This window comes from Asparagus officinalis, chromosome 1, assembly GCF_001876935.1.
Source record: "Asparagus officinalis chromosome 1, Aspof.V1, whole genome shotgun sequence".
Classification (NCBI taxonomy): Eukaryota; Viridiplantae; Streptophyta; class Magnoliopsida; order Asparagales; family Asparagaceae; genus Asparagus; species Asparagus officinalis.
In genome coordinates this window covers 87,864,929-87,886,572 of record NC_033794.1, presented here as the reverse complement: position 1 = coordinate 87,886,572, position 21,644 = coordinate 87,864,929, and the positions used below count along the sequence as shown (strand labels likewise).

Genomic DNA, 21,644 nt, shown 5'->3' with positions numbered 1-21,644 from the left:
GGATCCTCAATCTTCTAGGGAAGTGCTTGCACGACTGCTACCCGTATCAAGCCAGAATTTCTGATTCTTTATTTTCAGATTCTTAATGCTAATAATTTTCTTTTTTACAACAATTTAGAAGATTGGTCTTATAGTGTTGATTCAAAAAATCCGAAATAAATTTTATCTATAATTTATTGCCTTTAATTATTATTAAATATTTCTGTTCATTCGGAAAAAAAATTTTACTGTTTAACCGAAATTCTATTTTACTGTTTGTTTAAAAAAATTACTATTTATCAACAAATTTATTTTAAAAATATTATATTCAGTTTCTGTTACTGTTCATCCGAATTTATAATTGCAGTAATTAATTATTATTGCTGATTATTGCTTAAATAATTACTGTTTATTGTAATTAATTGTTAACTTATCATAAATATTTTTGAAATAAATTACTTGATTTTCTGTTCTTGTTAGGAAATTAATTCAAAGAAAAAAAATTATATATATATATATATATTCTTGCAATTATTGCTTAAACTGGTTCATATCTACTAGTTAATTTTGTTCTGTTCATTTTGCATCAAACTCACCCTTTAAAGTCATAATCTCCTAAGTAACTAGTCTAGTGGTATTGACAAAATATTTATTCCCTTCAGATTTCATATACCTAGACTAGTAAAGTTTAATCGGACTTATGGCTAATCCTGATCATTCCAAGAGTATCAAACCTGAGAAGTTCACCGGTGTTAACTATAAACGATGGACTAATCAGATGAGATACTGGCTCACCACCTTAGGTCTCCTATCTGCCATAGACACTCCCGAATCTTCTACTAGTGGTTCTCAACCCTTGACTCTCGATCCTGGACAACCTGCTCCTTCCATTTCTAGTTCTGATGCTAGTTCCTTTTTTAACTCTATGAAACCAGAAGAAATCAACTATCATTGTTGCCATAGGATTCTTAGTGCACTCGCGGACAACCTTTATGGTATATATATTATGAGTTTAAAAGTACTGAAGACCTGTGGAATGCTCTTGAAGCAGAATATGGCTATGATGATGTCGGAATTCTGCGCTTCACCTCCTCTTCCTTCAATAAGTTCATGATGGTTGATGACAAACCCATTAATGAACAAATTCATGAATTCTAAGATTTTCTTCGTCATCTTCAATCAAAAGGAAACAAATTTACTGATGACTTTAAAATTTCCTGTTTGATTGATAAACTCCCTCCCTCCTGGTCTAGATTTGCTTGAGATCTCCGACACAAGCAAGGAGATCTAACCTTACCTGAAGCCCTCAAAGCTATTCGTATTGAAGACCAGCATAAGCAAAATTCCAAAACCAAGACCGAATGAAAGCTAAAGTAAACTTGGTAGAGGATAAGTCTAAATCTAAGGATTTCAAACCCAAAGGGAAGAAATTAAAAAAAAAACCAGCAATCCTTCAACAAATCATCATCCAAATCCAATGACAATCCTTCCAGACATACGTCTAATGGAAAGTTCTGCTATGTCTGTGGTAGAACCAACCACTTGGCGTCCCAACTGTTTCTATCGAAAGAAGGAACCAACCAAACTTGCTCCTAAAGGAAATGGATCTAACAAAGTTAACATGATTGAAGAGAATCCAAATTCCTTCAGGTTTGCCTCTTCATCCTATCTTGTAAATTCTCTTACTTCTTCCACTGACTGGTATTTAGATTCCAGAGCTAATATTCATGTTTGCAATGATCGCTCTTGATTTTTAACTTATCGGGAATCATGTGGAGGAAGCATAAGCTTAGCAGATGACTCCACCAAACAAATAATTGGAAGTGGATATATAGAGCTCACCATGACCTCTAAGAAAGCTCTGAATCTGCAAGGCGTTCATCATGTTCCTTCTCTTCGCCGCAACTTAATCAGTGAATCTCTTCTTCTTAGAGATAGCTTTAGGATTGTAAAGGAATCAAATAAATTTGTGATTACCAAGAATAATGTATTCATAGGAAAAGGTTTTATCTGTAATGGTCTTTTCAAAATCAATGTAATCAATTCTGGTTCTAATGAAACTCCTGAGTCTTCTGTTGCTCAAATTGTTGAGTCTTGTGATGTTTGGCATGGACGACTTGGACATGTCAATTTTCAACCCTTGCAGAGAATGACTAAATTGAACCTTATTCCTAAATCATCTCATGATCTCTCATCTAAGTATGAGATTTGTGTGCAAGAGAAACACACTAAAAACCCTTCAAGTCTATAACTAGAAACTCTGAACCCCTCGAATTAATTCATAGTGGTGTCACTACAAGAAATCGAGTATTTAACGACCAAAATTAGCGAAGGGACCAGTTAACCGTCATTAATGTGTGTAAAATAACGACGGTTTAAAGCCCTTCATCGAGTAATCATAATTATTAGAGAAATGATGTGAGATGGGATAACGGTTTTCTAATCCCATTGTTGATTTGGTTCTAATACTGTCGTTATTGGGTCTCCTGAAAGGCGAAGGAGTATATTACCTTCGTTGATGATACTTCTAATCATAATAGGATTGATAGTTTAACATATTACTATTAATTAACAAGACCCACAATCACAATCACCAAAGCCCCAAGTAGAACCCGAAACCCAAAATCCAAAATCGCCCATAAAAATCTCCTATTCATCCCTCAAAACGCTCGCCGCAAAAATAATTAAACCCTAGAATCTCAACTTCCGTAATTTCTTCACCAAACTCGTCTAGGGCCTAGATTAACAATAAATCGCCTACTGTTCATTGTTCTTCACCAAACTCGTCCGTAATTTCTTCGTCGTCTTCATCTTGCCGACAGCCGCGCCGCCGCCTAACGTCACCAGCCGATCCAGCTTCGCCCCGATGCGTTGCACTCAGCACAAGTCCCAGCCCAGCAGCATCGATCTGTTCTGCCTACTGCCGCTCAGTGCCGACCTAACGCCGCCAACTACCGCTCAGTGCCTACCCTATCGTCGCCCCGTCATTGGCGTCGCCCCAGCATCGCCAGATCTTCGCTGCAGCCCTTCGTCGCTGCCCCTGTCAGTCGTTCGTTTGTGTGGTATAATTGCACTTAAGTCCCTATAGTTTAGCCAACTTTGCACTTTTGCCATAAAGACCCTATACATTAGGTATGAATTATTGTATTATAAGATTTAGATTGTCGGCTAGTCATAAATATTCAGCTATCCATAAGTGGTGTTTGTCTGTTTGTCATTTTCTCTTCGAAAGAAATGGAGATTGGCTAATACGTATTTAATTTGTGTGGAAATATCTTCTGCCTTAATGGAAATCTGTGGATATTTTGATTTTAGTGTTCGTTTCCTTATTAGACACTTAATCATGCTGAATTCTTTACTTTGTATTACAGGTACTCAAAACATTAGCAGTTTTGTTAACAAGAGGTTACAGACAGTTTAACAAGAAAGCTCGGTCTGTAGGCTGTCGATTTATAGGTATGAAAACTTGCCATTTTTATTTTTCACACTGCCTGAAAGTATGATCTGTCTGTTCCAAATTGGTTGTGTTTCAAACCAACCTCTCTGCTTGTAATTTTCTTTTGAGCTAATGGAAAGCAATCTCCTTGAGTTTACTTCTAGTTGATTTGGTCTCTGTTTTATGATATTCCTAGATCACTGCTTCTGGCCTTATCAAGGAGATTGCATGCTTCCTAGCATTCTATTAAGCATTGCTTATTAGCTTTATTATGTGGGCAGAATACATTGGCTATTAACTTGCATTAACTGGAATACACCACGAGTTGAAGGCAGTTATTTCATATTCATGAAGAAGGAACGAGTGTATATATTTACTAATGTTTATATGCTAAAGAATTTATTTATCGCCATAAATACAGTACCCACTCCAGCAAATTATCATCCTGATGGTGACAAACACAAACAAATATGTTTTGGTTAGGTGAAGCGTGACATTCAAAAATTTCTAAAGAATATAATATAATGCTTTGGCTAAAATGACAACATCAGTAATGTCATGTTGTTATCATATCTCCCTTTGTGAAGGCACTGCATTGAAATCTTCTTTAGCTAGATTTTTGACGCAAAATCGCCTCTTTAAATTGTATATTTTATGTGCTTTCTATTACTGATCTTAATGATATAACATGATGCAACTAATATACCACTAGAAATATACCATGTGCAACAATTTGCAATACATATTGCTTTGCTGTTATAGTACATACATTTTTAAAGAGTACACCAAGTTTGTTCATTTCAACAAGCATTTCTTTGTGTTTAGTATTTGATGAGGTTGAAATATTTTTTTTAGAAAATTTTAGTACATTGCTTGAAACGGCGCCGAATAAAGATTGGATGAACCTAGTAGATTATGGTAGACTTGATCCAAAATATGAAGAAGGGGTTGATAAGTTTTTAGATTATGCATATGAGAAGCCGTTGGATAGTTTCAATAAAAAGGATGACAATTTTGAAATTCGATGTCCATGTGTTAAATGCAGCAATGTGAAGTCTGGTAATCGTGAGTCGGTAAAGACCCACTTAATTGTTCATGGAATTATTAAAAACTACAAATTTTGGTGTCATCATGGCGAAAGACAGGGTGAGTCCATTTCGGAGTTTGATGAAGAACAAGAAGAAATGATAGAAGAAAGCCAGAGTGACGATGAAATGCAAGAAATGATTGGAGATTTATTTCATAATTCAATTGGCGTTGTTGCACCTGATGCCACGTCGAGTCAGGATATTCTTGAGCAGGAACCAGATGGACATGCAAAAAAATTCTACAGTCTTTTAGGTGACTCCGAGAAACCTTTGTTTGAAGGCTCTAAATGTTCAAAGTTATCTGCTTTAGTGAAACTACATCACAAAAAGAGCCTAAATAGGTGGAGTAATAAATCATTCTCAATGTTGCTCCAGTTTTTGAATGAGGAGTTATTTCCAGGGGAATCAATACTGCCTAATTCGTATGACGAGGCCAAAGAGTTGATCCGTGACCTTGGCCTATCATATGAAAAAATTGGTTCGTGTCCATTCTCTTGCATGCTGTTTTGGAAAAGTGAAGAAGGTCTTGATACGTGTCAGAAATGTGGTGCTTCTAGGTGGAAACTTGATAAACATGAAAAAGAGATCAAGCGAAAGGCAAATGGTAAAAAAAATACCTCAAAAGACATTGTGATACTTTCCTCTTAAGCCACGATTGCAAAGGCTTTGCATGTCTTCGAAGACAGCTTCTGATATGAGATGGCACCATGAAAGACAAGTTGAGGACGGAGTGATGAGGCATCAAGCTGACTCTGAGGCTTGGAAAAACTTTAATGAGCTACATGAAAGCTTTGCCGAAGAGCTCTGAAATGTTAGGCTCGATCTTGCAAGTGATTGTTTCCAGCCTTTCACAAATTCAAAAGTTTCTTATAGCATATGGCCTATTTTACTTGTACCATATAACTTACCACCATGGATGTGCATGAAACAATCCATATTTATTTTATCTATGCTCATTCCTGGTCCAATTGGTCCTGGGGATGCTATTGACAGCTACTTACAACCATTGATAGAAGAACTAAAGGAGTTATGGGCCTCAGGCGTTCGAACATATGATGTATCTCTGAGACAGAATTTTATTTTACGTGCAGCACTAATTTGGACTATTAATGATTTTCCTGCTTATGCAAATTTATCTGGATGGAGCACTAAGGGAAAATTAGCATGTCCTTGTTGTCATAAGCACACTCACTCTATCAGGTTATCTAATGGAGGCAAGCAGAGCTATATGGGACATCGTCGCTATCTTGATGAAAATCACAGTTGAAGAAAGGATAAAAAATCATTTGATGACACTAGGGGAGGGTATGCAGCGCCAAAGCTGGCCGGAGATGACATCCTTAAGCAGGTGAAAGATCTTATAGGAATCACCTTGACCAATCATCCTGAGAAGAAAATTAAAATATCACACGAAAGATGGGGAGATAATTGGAATATGAAAGGAATTTTTTTTATTTACCATATTGGAGAACTCTCTTATTACGACATAATTTAGATGTCATGCATATTAAGAAGAATATTTGTGATAGTCTGTTGGAAACAATCATGAACATTAAAGGAAAGACAAAGGATAATATCAAAGCTCGTCTCGACTTACAAGCAATGGGTTTAAAACCGGAGTTACATCCAATCCAGAGAGGAGATAAACTTGTGATGCCAGTAGCTTGTTATACTTTATCCCAAGAAGAGCAAAGCAAATTCTGTCGATTTCTGAAGGAGTTAAAAGTTCCAGATGGATTTTCATCCAATATTTCTTAATGTGTAAACCTTAAAGAGCGTAAGATTTTGGGGTTAAAGAGTCATGATTGTCACATTCTTTTGTAGCGCTTAATTCCTATAATGATTCATGGCCTTCTTCCTGCAAAAATGTGTGAACCAATTATTGAACTTTCCATATTCTTCACTATATTATGTGCCAAGACATTAAGGGTGGATGAACTAAAGCAAATTGATGAGCATATTCCACTGACGTTATGTAAGCTTGAGAAGATTTTTCCACCTTCAATTTTTGATGTTATGCTGCATTTAGTAGTTCATTTAGCATCTGAAGCCATACTTGGAGGGCCTATTCGATTTTGATGGATGTACCCAGTGGAACATCAGCTTTATACTTATAAGTCATATATCAGAAACAGGGCACGTTCAGAAGGGTCAATTGCTGAAGGATATGTAGCAGATGAATGTATGACACTTTGCTCAAGGTATCTAAAAGAATTCGAGACAAAGTTTAATCGCCTTGAAGGAAATTATGAAGATAATAATAGAGAATATCATGAAGCACAACTATCTATTTTCAGACATAGTGGGCGAGCATTGGGTGCTGCCACCACCCGCTACCTTGATGAATGTGAGTGGTTGTAAGCTCATATTTATGTTCTAAAGAACTATGATGAAGTGCAACCACATATTGAGTAAGTCACTAAAGTTTAAGATTCTATTAATAAATTTACTATAGTTAATCAATGTTAATCATATTTATGATATTTTAATGTAGGGACTACAATGAATTCGTGAGAGAACCCACAAATCACTATGATGATAAAGATTGGGATAAGAACTTTATCGAGTGGTTCCAATCTCTAGTATGTACATATCTTGCCTTATTTTTTAATATCTTGATTGGTTCATTTTATTACATGTTCCATGACTTGATCATATTTTGGTTTTGTTTAGGTTTATCAGAGTTATCGAGAAGATGATGACTTACTTTCACTATCTCGTGGTCCAAGTAAGATTGTTAAATGTTTTACTGGATTTGTCATAAATGGACATCGATTTCATACAGAAAGTCGAGATAATTGTTTGTCAACTCAAAATAGCAGGGTTGTAGTTATTGGTGATGCTGGTGATGGTGGAGATATAAATTATTATGGTGCTTTGGTTGAAGTTGTCGAATTAGAGTATCTTGGTGGAAGAAGTGTTGTTTTATTTCTTTGTAAGTGGTGGGATGTGCACGGCAAAGGAAAAGAGACCGCTTTGAAAAAAGATAAATATGGATTTGTTAGTATTAACTGCCGACATTTGCTAAAGACGAATGACCACTTTATACTTGCTGGCCAAGCATCACAAGTTTTTTATGTTGAGGATATTGCCAATGAAGGTTGGCATGTACTTCTTAAAGCACAACCCCGTGATTCCTATGATATACCACCAGATACAGATGATTGTGAGATAACAGACGATGAAGTTGAAGCTTATTTGCAAGATGAATCATTTGATGCTCAGGCTATTGCATCAACATCATTGGAAGATGATTATCAATTTGAGAAGGAGTGATATTGATCCAATTATTGTAAATTCGGTCTCAACTTCAAAAAAAGAGGAAAAAGACTCAAGCAGAGAATTAGAACACTTTAATTAAAGAATAGAACACAAATGATATTGTGTTATTGAGATAAATTTTAAGTTGTATCTTACTATAACTATTCTTTTTTTAGACATATGATGTTCTTTTCTTCATATTTTGGATGTGGCTTTGACATTGTAGCAAGTGCTTCTACATTAGTGTATTATGTATTTATTATTATTCTTGTCCTTGGGGATTTCTTTTTCTTAGCAAGTGCTTCTACATTAGTGTATTATGTATTTATTATTATTCTTGTCCTTGGGGATTTCTTTTTCTTTTATTCATTTCTCTTTTGACATTTGTTTTATACATAGTGTATGATACTTAAATTCCTATTCATAGCAGAAAAGTGAAAACTCAAGAAGTCACTTCCAAAAGCAAAATGGCACAATTTCTAGCACCTAGGTCATTAATTAGGAAGCGACTTCAAGCACTTGCAGAAAATTCATTAAGAAGGGAACAACTCCGTACTTTTCATGACAAGAACTTGAATATTCAAAATCCAATACAAGATCAAAATATGGGTACAAATTTTAGCGTTGATTCAGAAAACTTTGAAGAGGAGAATTTTGCACAAAATCGCAGGAGAAGTGCAAATACTAACAATGAAGAGAATGATGATTCTGCAGGTTGATAAGACTTAAAATTTATTATTAATACTTTTTTATCTTTCAATTTATTTTTTATGATTGGATTAATAATTGCTCAATTTTTGCAGAATCAAATAATCATCGAGTGCAAAGTGATGATGTAATACTAAATGAATCTCGACAAGAAGGTATATTCTTTATTAATTACAAGAAGTAATATTTTTATCAATTTCTTTTTACCTATATCTTGTTTCTAACATATGATATGATGTATGCAGCTGATAATTCTCATAAGAAGAAAAATCCACCTCGTGGTAATAATAAGATTTGTCCAGTAGCTGTTGAGAATTGGGCCAAAATACCACAACAAAATAAAGATCATATGTGGGCATCCATTAAGGTACATTGAAAATTAATTTTTTGTAATTGGTTTTTAATTCTTATAAATTAAATTTTGATTCAAATTTGATATAGGATAAATTTGATGCCGAGAATATGGAGCAAAAGAGAGAGTCAGTAATGAGACACTTGCGCGATTTGTGGAATAAGTGGCGGGGTGACATGTACAGAAAATATGTGAAAGAAAATTCATTACAAGTTGCACTTAGAAATAAACCTACAGAAGTGAGTGTTGATGACTGGGATTGGCTAGTTAAGGAACATTATTTTTCTTCAAAATTCCAGGTATTAATCTCCTAATTTTATTAATTAATTTCTTTCATGTATATTGTTGGATTGTTAAAATTATCTTTTAATCTTGATGTATAGAAAGCAAGCCAACAAAATACACTTAACAGAGGCAAAAGAAAGATGCTCCACCACACGGGCAGCAAACCCTTTAGACAAATTGCGTGGGAATTGGTATACATTCAAAACTAATTTCTTATTTATTTATAACTACTTTGTTTTTTAGTTTGATGTTGTACTCATTTTTATTTAATATTTGAATAAGGGTGGCAAGTCAGGAAATCCACCTGATGTGGCAAAAATGTTTCATGAAACTCGAAAGAAAGCTAATGAAATACTAGATATTGGGAATCAAGATAAATATGTAAGTAGAATATGTGTTTAAGTTTGATATTGATGCATTATTTAGTACTAACATATGAATTTATTTTTTATAGGATGAAATTGTTCAAGTCAAACAAGCAAACCCTTCACTTTCTGACATTGAGATAGTTGAGAAAATCCGAGGAAAACAATCTCATGGTCACATCACTGTATTTGGTGACGGGACTACTTTGAAAGATTTAAGATGACCGCTCCCTAGTCGATCTGATCTAGAAGCACGAGTTATAGAAAAAAAAAGAGAAAGAACCAGATACTTCAACAATGCTTAGATGAGCAGGAGCAACAACAACAAATTAAGGATGTCAGAGTTGGAGTCACAAGTGAAAACTATGTAAGAACTTTTTTTTAAGCAATCACCTTCATTGACTCCTCAAACTCGAGAACGTGTGCAGGACTAGATAATTATTTTTTATAAAATCTCATATATACTTTTATGATTGACTACTTGCACTAAAAAAATGTGATTTTTACTTAATAAGATAATATTTGCTTAATTGATATTTCTTAATTATGTGATTTTTTTTAAATTTTTAGGCTATCCATGCAAGATTAGGAGGGGGTAGCTCGAGTCTTCTTTTGACGATGATTAGAGATGAAAGAATGTGTCTTCCCCAAACTTTTCTTTTAATTTGTTTTAGATAGTTTCATGTATTTTTCTTTGGAACAATTAGGATATTAACTATTGTTATTAGTATTGAATATTTGAGGATGATGGAATTTTATTTATTGATGTTATTAATGAATGGAATTTTTATTTTCCCTCTTACGCATTATTGGGTATTTTTAATATATTTTTGTTGTGAATCTTAGTGTCAGGTTGAGAATAATATAATAGTTGTTTATGAATAAAAAATTAATTATTAATTTATATTAGAAATTTGTAGTCTACAATGACTGTTTTATAAACCGTATTTTATTCATCAACGAAGGAAAAGCACCGTCGTTGATGGGTGACTAATTACCCATTATGAGGACTTTTACGACGGTATCCAACCGTTATTAATTAGTCTTCAACGATAGAAAAATATCCTCATAACTAATGGTAACGACGGGAAAATATCCCCGTAACTAATGGTAATGACAGGAAAATATCCTGTCACTGATGGTAACGATGGGAAAATATCCCCGTGACTAATAGTAACGACGGTGATAATTACCGTCGTAAATATTAATGACGAAAATATGTTCCATCGTTATAGACTCTATAACGATGGGTAGTATATCCCTTCATGACCCTTTAGCGAAGAGGGCTTCAACGACGGGTGACGAAGGGATTTTTCCCCGTCGTTAGCATATAATAACGAAGGTTTTTAGCTCTTTAACGAAGGGAAATCCCTTCGTTAAAAATGTAATTTCTTGTAGTGTGTGTGTGTGACTCGAACCGAGTTCTCACCCGAGGAGGTACGAGATATTTTGTGATATTTATAGATGATCACTCCATATATTGTTACACCTATCTTCTCAAGACTAAGGATGAAGTTTTAGATAGGTTAAGATGTATAAAGCTGAATCTGAGAACCAACTTGACAGAAAGATCAAGATTCTAAGATCTGATCATAGGGGGAGTATACCTCAAATGATATGACTGAATATTACCAAGAACACGGTATTATTCATGAGGTAACTGCTCCCTATACACCACAGTCTAACAAGGTAACTGAACGAAAGAGCAAAACCCTGATGGACATGGTGAACTGTATGTTATTCAGTTCAGGAGCACCTGAAAATCTCTGAGGTGAAACTCTTCTTTCTGCATGCTTCATTCTTAATAGGATTCCCCACAAATCTTCTGATACAACACCTTATGAATCATATGGGCATGTTGAATTGAGTAGGATACAAAATCCACTTTCTCTAAAAACTTACTAATGATGTCAATATCTTCATTTGATTTAGCAACCTTCTTCTTGTCTTTTGGTTTAATGCTAGTGTTAGCACCACTTGTTGACTTGAAGTTAGTAGGTTGTGTGGGAGTATAAGTGACATTTTCAACTTGCTCATCATCAATATTGCTATCATGTTTCCCTGAACTAGGTGTAGGAAATTCGTCCTCTTCGTCTGAAATAGGGATGGATTTACAAGACCCAAAACTAGAAAAAAATATCTGAAGTTAAGTCTCCTTTTTCTTTATCATCCCCTACGATAATTTGTTAATTCTCATAATGTATGAGAGGCTTGTTGAAATAATCTTTCAGCTTAGAATTGGAAGCTTTTACCCTGTACAAAAGAAAGCATAGTACATGTCTAGAATTAGATACAAATGAAGTTAGGAAAAAATGAAATTGCAAAAAACATAAGACAAATAATACCTCAGACCACCTATCATATGAAACTTCATCCAATGTAATGGATTTGGTCTCATTGTCCCATCCAGCACCACTCATATTAGCACAAGCTTGCATCGCATAAAATTGTTTCTTCAAGCTCTTTATGTGATTAATAACATTTTCTTTACTGAAGTCAGACTTGCATTTGTTATTAATATAAGCAACAACCATGCTGAATTGCAATTTGTTTAAAAATTTTATCAGGTTTGAACCCATCTTTGGCCAACTTTGCAAGATAGGAAATGAGCATGTCATCATGATGATGTTCCCATTTCTTATTACATGAGCCCTTTGAACCCATATCAGATATATTATTGCTTGATGTTCTTCTTTTCTTACTAGCCCTTTTCTTTTTCTTTTTTTTATGTGGGAGAATTTTCTTCCACTTTCTCTATGAAAGTCCCCTTTGTTCCTATAAGATCAGGAACAGCCCCTATGTCAAACGATAGTGGTAGAACCCCACCACTGCCTTGTGAACTATGACCAGGCTGGAGGTAAAGGCTAGGGCTATTGAGCATGTTCATGTAGCTCATTTGTTGCTGTGAAACTGGAAAATAATTCCCTTCATAACTTGTAAAACATGAGTGGAGTGCGGCTGAGTTTGGAAAAAAAACATAAAACCCATATTATACGCATTAGACTACCTTTCACTTGATGGTGAATGAGTCATAGATTTGTTGGCATCAAGCTTCTTTGCACCATCAACCATACCTATGAAATGCATGTAAACCAATCATATATGAGGGGAAAACTAAATCTTATTATCACAATAATTATACAACACATAATTACATTGCACACATAATATGAAATGCATTAAAACCAATCATATATTAAGCAAAATTTTAAACCAACTGTCATATTCATAAAACACAAATACGAAAAGTACATTGCACACATAATTATACAACACAAATACGAAAATTAATAAATTTAGTATAAGTCTTAAACAAATTAAAACAAAGTTTGACTCTAAAGAATTTTAAGCATATTGCACACATGAAATTAGTCTATTCTAGTTTCAATTGTATCACCCGCATGATGCCGGTCACAATAATCTACCCATATTTCCTGAGCAATTTGATCCCTACAAGCTTTTCATTCATTTCTTGAACTTGTTTGCTCTCTTTGAGTCTGTGTTTGAGTAAAGTCTACTACGTTTTCTCCATCCTCATTTGCTAATTCACCATCATCATCTTCATCGTCCACAGTCTCATTAAGGAAGTCATCCTTGGGATCCTCTATTGTAATATAATTATGAAGTAGTGCACAAACGAGAGCAATATGGACGGACTTGTGAGCGAAAAGGGTAATGTGGCTTTGCAGAAAGAACCTTGGATCGATTCTTAAGTATTCCGAATGCACATTCAATTTTCTAAGAGATGAGTGTCGTAAATTAAAAACTCTCTTCTATTTCTAGGTGTTTTTCCAACATGCTCTTTTAGATGATAGTGCACACCATGATAGGGAGAGATGAAACCAGGCATAGTAGTGTACTCCGCATCACAAAGGTAATATTTTCCTACATATTACATCATAAGAAAGTTAATAATTACCTAAATTTTAAAAAAAAATATATAGCAACTTTGTTAAAAAATTAATTTCATTACCATCATAGACTCTCAATCCATGAGGTTGTGGTCTTGAAAGTGCGTCTTAAATGACTCTACAATCGTTAGCTGAGCCTTCACATCCTGCTAGCATGTATGTGAATAATTTGTTTGGGATGCAAGCCGCTGAATATTTTGTGTCACTCCTTTACGACCTCTAAAACGTGCTACAAGATTGTTAGGTAGCATGGCTTTAATGTGTGTTCCATCTATCATTCCAATACAGTCCTATAAATGTAGACAAGTACATACTTAGATTTGTTAACTTCAATTTTATTTGTAGGTTTTAGTGAGCTGTGTTGAAAATTTACCTTGAAGTAAGAATAATATCGAGGGTTGCTAGCAATCTCTGGTGGCACTTTATTTGGTGCTTGCCGAACGTAACAATCACGCAGTTGGAAAATGACAGCCTTATTGAAGTATCTACTAATTGTTTCTCTCGACCTAATAAAGTTAGATCTTAGTACACTATTATTGGTTTTATGACCCAAAATGTTCGAGAATATTACAAGTTGTTCTTCAACCATAATGTGCCTAGAGTCTTTAAGTAGACCTTATATCCTCATCAAATTTACAAGCTTGTCAAACGTAACTTTACGCATCCTTACATAGTCTTTACAACTAGTAGGATAACCTTTCAATATTCTAGACAATTGTGCGTCTCAGTACCTTTCATTTGCTTTCTTTTGTAATCTATGTACATGAGTGATATGTCTTCTTCTAGATTGTAATCTTTTTAGAAAGGTAACCATCAACACTAACACAATCATAGCACCCCCAGACAATCATCATCATCATCTCCTCCTCAATATTTTCCATCTACAATACCATACATGAAAATTACAAACTAAGAGTCTAGTTGAAAAAAATATATAAGCATGAAACTGATCAATAGCCTAGTTGAAAAAAATATAAGCAAGAAATTGAACACAACTTGTAGCAAACTAACAGTCTAGTTGATATTTAAAAAAAATTCATAGACAAAATAAATTAGAACATTAAATTGAACAAATCCAGGTTAAATCAGGTTGTCTGACCACCCAAAATTATATAAAAATATATAAACAATTTGACCATGAAATTGAACAATAGCTACATGAATTAAACTGAAAAGTCTTCACGTCATGTACCAAACTAAGAGTCTAATTGATTAAAAAATCTATTTTTTTATTAAAAAGACAATTTTTACCTTACTTTTTGCTTGAATTGCAACTACGTGATAACGATGGTCAGAAATGGGAAGATCTGAACACCGACAAGCTAAAAAGAGAGATCTTTAGCCCTTTTAACAAATGCCTCTTTTCCCCCAATTCTGAAGATGAGAATGGGAGAGGGGGGGAAAATGTAGTGATAAGGGAAGATATCTACGGGTTTTTTCTCTCACTAAAGATAAGAACGAGAGAGGAAGGAAGCAGTGTTGATGATAGAAATCTATGGGCTTTTTCCCCTTTTCTCTGATGAAGAACGAAAGAGAAAGGAATGGGTGGTGCGAGTGAGGAGATGAAACCAGATAATACCCGCTTCATCTATCCCATCATCAATAATTTAGTACTATCCCCTCCATTTTCCACCTCTTTCATTCCCACTTCCAGCAATTCGGCTGAGATTTTATTTCCACCAAAACCCGTCCTTTTCTCTACTTCTAAGAAACATTTTTCTTCTTCTTTTTTTTTTAACGAACACAACAATGGGAAAAATTATACCCTTAAAATCTATATACCGACAATAAACAGTGCCTTTCCACCTCTTTCTTGCTTTTTTTTAAACAAACACATTAAAATCTATATACCGACAATAAACAGTGCCTTTCCACCTCTTTCTTGCTTTTTTTTAAACAAACACACCCTAAACTAATGAACGCGAAACACTTATATTAAATCTCCGCATCAGCTTGGATCACCTCGAGTCCAACTCTAACCCGAGCTCAGTACAGAAGACATCGTCTCTGTTTAAAATTTCACAAATAGAAAGCATCATACTAGCGGAAATTGACAACATGTATATCCAATCAAAAAAATAAAGAATTGTGCAGTAGATCATTTTGTTCAAATATAGACGGGTTGCAACTACTAATTAGTTACAAAAAATGTCCATTGCGACTGCTTGTCTTGTTATAACTACTAGTGTGAACACTGTGCTTTGCATGGCATTTTTTCCCGCTACAGTAATCCCGGTTTAACTGCTTTTTTTTATTTTTTGAATTGCTATCGTATCTCGCTCCTGCTACAGTATTTCCGTGTGCTACAGTAATATTTTTCAAAATATCACACTGATCAGCTCCCTGTTTGCTACAGTAATGATGCTGCTGTAGCATGAATAGTACATCGTGGGTTCTCCCATTTGTATAGAGGAGTAGATATACTACCATTGAAACTACAGTTATAAACATCTCAATTGAAGGAACCAAACTTGTAACGAGAATAACGTTTTTGCTCCCAGACATAAGTTTGTTATTAGTGTGAGTGTGTAATAATTAGTCAAGACCCATTGTTGAAAACTCGTTAAATGAGTGACGTTCTAGTATAACACGGACGCTTCATATTTCTTTTTAATCCCTCTACGGAGTTGGCTAGGATTCCTTAAATCGCTCACGTTTTTCTCATGGTTTGAACGCGTTGAGAGACAAACGGACCGAGCACAAAGAGCGGCATATTTATCATTTCGTTAGAAATTATGACCCTAAACAACGATTTGGCACGGTCCAAAGCGACCCATAACCAATGATCAGGTCCTCATTGGCTGCGTCAAGCTTTGAAATTTGAAATTTTCATTTAGGAAACAGCTAAGTTGGTTTCCTAAAAGTCACTCCTATATAAAGCCACAGACTTGAAGCCTTTCATCATCAAACTCTTCTCTCCCTCATTCTTTAAGAAACTCTTCCCTCCCTCAGTCTTTTAGGTTTTCCCTCCTCATTTTATCAAAGAATTTCAAAGTGTTGAGAAGATGAGTTCAATGAGAATGTGCACTTTGCTCTTCTTTGTCTACTTTTTCTCCGGGCTTATGCATCTCGCCCGCGGTCAAGGGCCGGCGCCTTCTCCGATGACGAGTGATGGCATGGCGATAGATCAAGGGATAGCTTACGTGTTGATGCTTGTGGCTCTTCTTATTACCTACTTTGTTCATTGAAGCCAATACGTACAGCTCGCTCTAATTTGTTTTGAATTTTGGTATATTTAACTCGAGAGATCTCGCAAAAAAAGAATATTCTTTTCTACAGACTTGATGCAAAATATGCTAGGAGAGTGACATGGTTGTAGTGAATTTTGCTATTACATTCTATGTAAATCTTATATCTCCTAAACTATTGAGTATTGATTTTTCTACAGACGGCTTTTGGCATTATGTTGAGCGTTTTGTAAAACTCAACCGATGATAAAAGTATTAAGAACCAACTACAAAATGCCTTCGAAAAAAAGGGAGAGGGGAGAGGGAAAGAAGAATCTATGCTGAAAGCAAGCATCACCTAAAATAAAAATCATCTATAAATCCTTTCTGCAAATCCCAATAGCTTTTATCAGAATTGACAAAGCAATACACTGTTCTTACCTGTGGTCAAAAAAAGTAGGATACGTGATGGTTAAGTTAGATAGAGCCATGAATTAATACAAAATATAAGACTTGGGATTTAGGATACTTCAAAAAAGTTCAACAATATTTGCAACTTGTATCCGTATATCAAATAATTCTAATATGAGCAGGAAACAGATCGACCAAAACTAAACAATATACATATACATATGCTCCCATCATTTTCTACTTGATCCATAGTAGCTCCTCATCTCATGCCATAAGCAAAGCAAAGTATCAGAGGCATCTTCATCCCAACAACTTTCTTCAGTCTTCGCAACTGCTAACAAAGTTCTCAACCATTCTTCATGAAGACTAGAAAACTCAGACCTCCCTTCACTACTCTTGAAATTTTTACCGATCATCGCCTTCATTCTTTGGCTAGCCTTTGATGCAGCCTCAACAACCTGATTGGGGATTCCGGCCATAAGAGCAACTTGAAGTCCGTAGCTCTCAGGTGAAGGGCCAGATGCAAGTTTGTAGAGAAAAACTAGGCCGTTATCTTTAAGAGCACATGCCATATGTTGAAGGTTTACTCGAGGATGAGATGCGAATTCTTTGGTGAGGGGGTGATAGTGAGTGGCAAAGAGCAAGCGACAACGAACGGTTTCTACCAGATGACGAAATACCTAGAAACATAGTTTGGATGATGTTAGAGAGCAAGCACTTGAAGGTAACGCATACATTGAAGGGTTAAGATACACCCAATGTACTATGGTAAGACCTATGCCCCGATCTATTTTATCAGCGCTTAAAGTCCCAAATGGTGGCCTTTTTGCCCTCTATTTAGAAGGAAACATATGGCGAACTTTTTGCCCTCTATTTAGAGGGGAATATAGTCCTTTTCCAGTTAAACTAAACGAAAGGCATACTATCGTCTGGAGTTCCACTAATAATTAACCCTATATTCAAAGTAGAGAACAGTTTGTTTATAAAGAAAAGGGTAGAGAATAGTGCATAATATTGAATGTAATAAGTTGAGTTTTCAATATTTTATGCAGTTTTCCTCAAGAAAAAGAAAAAAAAAGTCAATATAACAAACAAACAAACAATTATCTTGTTTCCAGAACTCACGGTTCCTTCTAGTAATGCAACTTCTACTAATCTTTAGAATTAAAAAAAAAAATTATGCAGCCAATTACTGATGAAGAATCTGATGCAACATGATGCCTTATAAACTGCCAGAATTCTACATAATTTAGGTTGTGAAACTGGAGGGTTCAAGTTTCGGGCGGAATTGGTAAGGAATCAAAGAGAGACTTCAGTTGACTGACTAGGTAAGTGCTAAGCTACTGATCCCATCCAAGCCTCAAACAACCAAATCATAGTTCTAAGCACACAATAAGAAATCAAATCACACCAGACCCTCAGATTGATACGAGATGAATCTAGTTCATTTTCATAACCCTTGACACTATAGCTAGTATTTTAAGATTTAAATTAGAAATCGAGATTGAGCATGTGGTCTGGTAATACTGTATCTTCTTTGCTAACAAACTAGAAAATAGTCCTAAACCACAAGTAATTGGACAATTAAATCAGAGTTACCCACAGCATATGCAATTGCATAACCATCAAATGTGCTCGTCCCTCTACCGAGTTCATCAAGCAACACAAGAGAATCTTGAGTAGCATGCCGAAGAATTGTTGCTGTTTCTGAGCACTCAACAAAAAAAGTGCCTACAGAGAAAGTGTGTATAATTACCTTCAGCATGAAATAAGTATAGTCGCAATATATCCAAAAAATGTGATTAAACCTGATAGCATGAAAATTTCTGAGTAAGACTTATCTTCCTTCCAATATAAAAGTAGGGAATATTAAAATATTCATGTTTCAGCAGGTAGTATCCACTGTATGTGAATACAGATATCATGAATGCATGTAACATGCAAACTTAGAGATGTAGAGAATTAACTGGAACTTTATCTGCTTTTTTTCCCTTTGTTCCTCCATCAAAAAAATATTAAGAATGCACACAAGAGTGCACACAAACACAAGCAAAGCACATGAAGATGCAGACAGATACATGCACGAATGCAGAAACATGTTGAAGCTTTTGCTCATTGGTATTACCTAGGAAAATAAAGGACTTAGAATTACTGGGAGTGGACAAAGTTTATGAATTTGTTTATGCAGCATTATGGACTCTATTAACAAAATGCTCAGCTTCCGCATGACACAAACTTCTAGCACATTGCTGGACATCAAAACATTTATTGTAAATAGCCATCTCTGTACAAGCAGGCTGTTGACTACTACACTACTTTTAGAAGTCTCTTCTAAGCAACTTTTATGGTTGGACAAGACTTAATATTGTTCTTTCCAAAGGCACTCTATTGATTATTTTCCCTACCTATCCTTGATCAGCACTAAAATTTAAAAAAATATATGATCCTAATAAACAACGGGGATTGGGAGGGTATAAAAGAAAATTAAAAAGTTTTGGGGATTGGGAGGGTATAAAAGAAAATTAAAAAGTTTTACCAGAAAAGCAATTCTAGTGGTGTGTTATAGTTTAGTGTTTGTTATCCTCAAATAGATTTCCTTTCTTTTTTAAATAAAGTAACCAGGAGTATTTTATTTTAGATGTTAACCTAACAGTTGGATTATTCATCTACATCAAACTTTTTCACATCTTAATAATGTTTTAAACTACAGCCTTCTAGCAAGGAACACTTTGGTTTTTATTTTAGTCGAGTAGCTAAACTGTTTCATCTAAAGAAATATATCTATAAATCTGCAGAATAGAATATCATGTCTCCTTAAGTTAGAATTATTTGATTCCAACAAACACCAGTTAACATCTTTAGAACAATAATAAAGACTTGCTTTCATTCTTCAAGGCTGCTAGACATCCATTCACCACTCTGATCAATTGGAAGACAACACCAAAAGAGATTCATAACATACAAATCAAATGCTAGCTTTTGTCGATAACGACCAATAATAAAAACAAACAATCCAATGTTCGATTTGTGTGTTGTCAGAAGAATGCTGCACTATGTCAAAATCTTCCAGAACGTCGAAATCTTTTGTGATCCCTTCATTTCAAAAAATTTGTCTTATAATACATAATTTATGATGCAAACTTATCATAGAATGACAGAAAAAGATATCAGGTGGAAGTGAACACATCATAATCATACTAAAGCATGAGATTCTGATTTACATTTTTATACCCATACTAAAGCAGTGGCCTATGATGAAGAGGAAAAAGAAGAGAAAGGCATGTCGATCTGACTTTTAGCCACTAGAATTTACGTAAAAAGAAAAATCATGGCATATTAACTGATTATGGATAATGAGCAAATGATGTAAATGTTGTTCATATGAGGGCACTTACTTTCTCCTGACATGATTCGATCAGTTGCCCCAAGCCGCGTAAAGATAACATCAACTGGTGACAGCACACACTCATCACAGGGGACATAGCAGCCTACCTATAAAGAGGCACCGGAAAAGATGAGTAGAAGCAGTTTAGTCTCTAATAACTTATTGAATTTTCGGTTTATAAGGATTAAATAATGTAGATGAACTAACCTGAGCCAGTATAACAGCAAGACATGTGGCCCTCAGCAACGTTGATTTCCCACCCATATTCGGTCCAGTCAGTAGCAATGCTCGTGGATGAGACCCAGCTGCACCTTCACCAAGATATATGTCATTGGGAACCAGACTGTTCCCATTATCTACAACAGCATAGGGGTGCCACAAACCCTTAATCCTTAGAATTGGCCCTTTACTCTCTGGGCATGAGATTGTAGAACGAGACTCTACTGGTAAAAGAACAGGCCTAGTCGTAGAGCCACATGAAGAAATTGCAGCGACAGCAAAGGATTGTAGCACATCGACGCTATTAAGTGCCTCGATCACATGAGACCATTCATTAGACTTTGCCACAAACAGCTCAACAAGAACAGATAATGTTTCAGCATCTGAGTCTTCAATGGTATGGTCCTGTTTGTCAGAAATTCAGCAGATCAAGGATACTGGTACTAGCAAATTAGATTTGATTATTCATACAGGCATGTTGTGCATATGTTTAAAGATAACTACTACCATGTCACAGTACAAGTTTCAAACATCAGATGATTATTTCAATTAAGATCTTGAAAACATATAACTATAAAAGCTCTCTGCTTTTAAGGCGTAATACTTGCCATAATGCCATTTGATTTCAGAGTTTAAAATGGCAAACATAATAAGCCAAAGCATTGAACCCCATTGTGAGGACCAAAGACTCTCGCCTTCATCCCTCGCACCATCCACCAATTGTGTGGCAGAAGTCATAATCTTGTAACAGTTACAGATAAATCATATTTATTTGATTAAACCTGATCATTATACATGGATAGTTGGATTTTGTGATTTGCAGTATTATTACTCAGAGCCTTTTCCTGCTCCTCCTTCAGTAAAGTGGGAGGAAGAAGAGGAACAGAAACAGAGAAGAGAATGTAGGGAATGGAAGGCAATCAGGCATAACGCATATCAGATGCCAGCGTTGGATGGAGATTGATGATTACATCTGAGTCTACAAAGGAAGACTCCAACAACATCAGCATGCAACAAACCAACAAGATATGTAAAGGTGAATGACCAGTTAACAGGAGGTAGGTACGCTTTTCAGTT

General features: G+C 35.2%; 1 protein-coding gene and 1 long non-coding RNA gene across 5 annotated transcripts in view; both read right to left on the bottom strand.

Moving 5' to 3' along the window:
* Nucleotides 1-15,094, bottom strand: part of LOC109827318 — a 42,122-nt gene extending 27,028 nt beyond the window's left edge. Inside the window, exons 1-3 of one of the 3 annotated variants that reach the window (XR_002243401.1) lie at nt 14,637-15,093; nt 12,482-12,548; nt 11,423-11,727 (exon numbers count right to left, since the gene is read on the bottom strand). This is a non-coding gene — a long non-coding RNA (uncharacterized LOC109827318). Of the gene's footprint in view, nt 1-11,422; nt 11,728-12,481; nt 12,549-14,636 lie in introns of those variants that run through there. The other 2 variants (XR_002243403.1, XR_002243402.1) reach the window with 2 other exon arrangements.
* LOC109827295 (DNA mismatch repair protein MSH7) overlaps nt 17,047-21,644 on the bottom strand; it is a 36,794-nt gene continuing 32,196 nt past the window's right edge. The window contains exons 14-17 of one of the 2 annotated variants that reach the window (XM_020394292.1): nt 20,556-20,972; nt 20,359-20,455; nt 18,567-18,694; nt 17,047-17,643 (exon numbers count right to left, since the gene is read on the bottom strand). In XM_020394292.1, coding sequence (XP_020249881.1) covers nt 17,194-17,643; nt 18,567-18,694; nt 20,359-20,455; nt 20,556-20,972 — 1,092 coding nt within the window. In that variant the 3' untranslated portion in view covers nt 17,047-17,193. The remainder of the gene's footprint in view (nt 17,644-18,566; nt 18,695-20,358; nt 20,456-20,555; nt 20,973-21,644) is intronic. The other variant, XM_020394298.1, reaches the window with a different exon arrangement.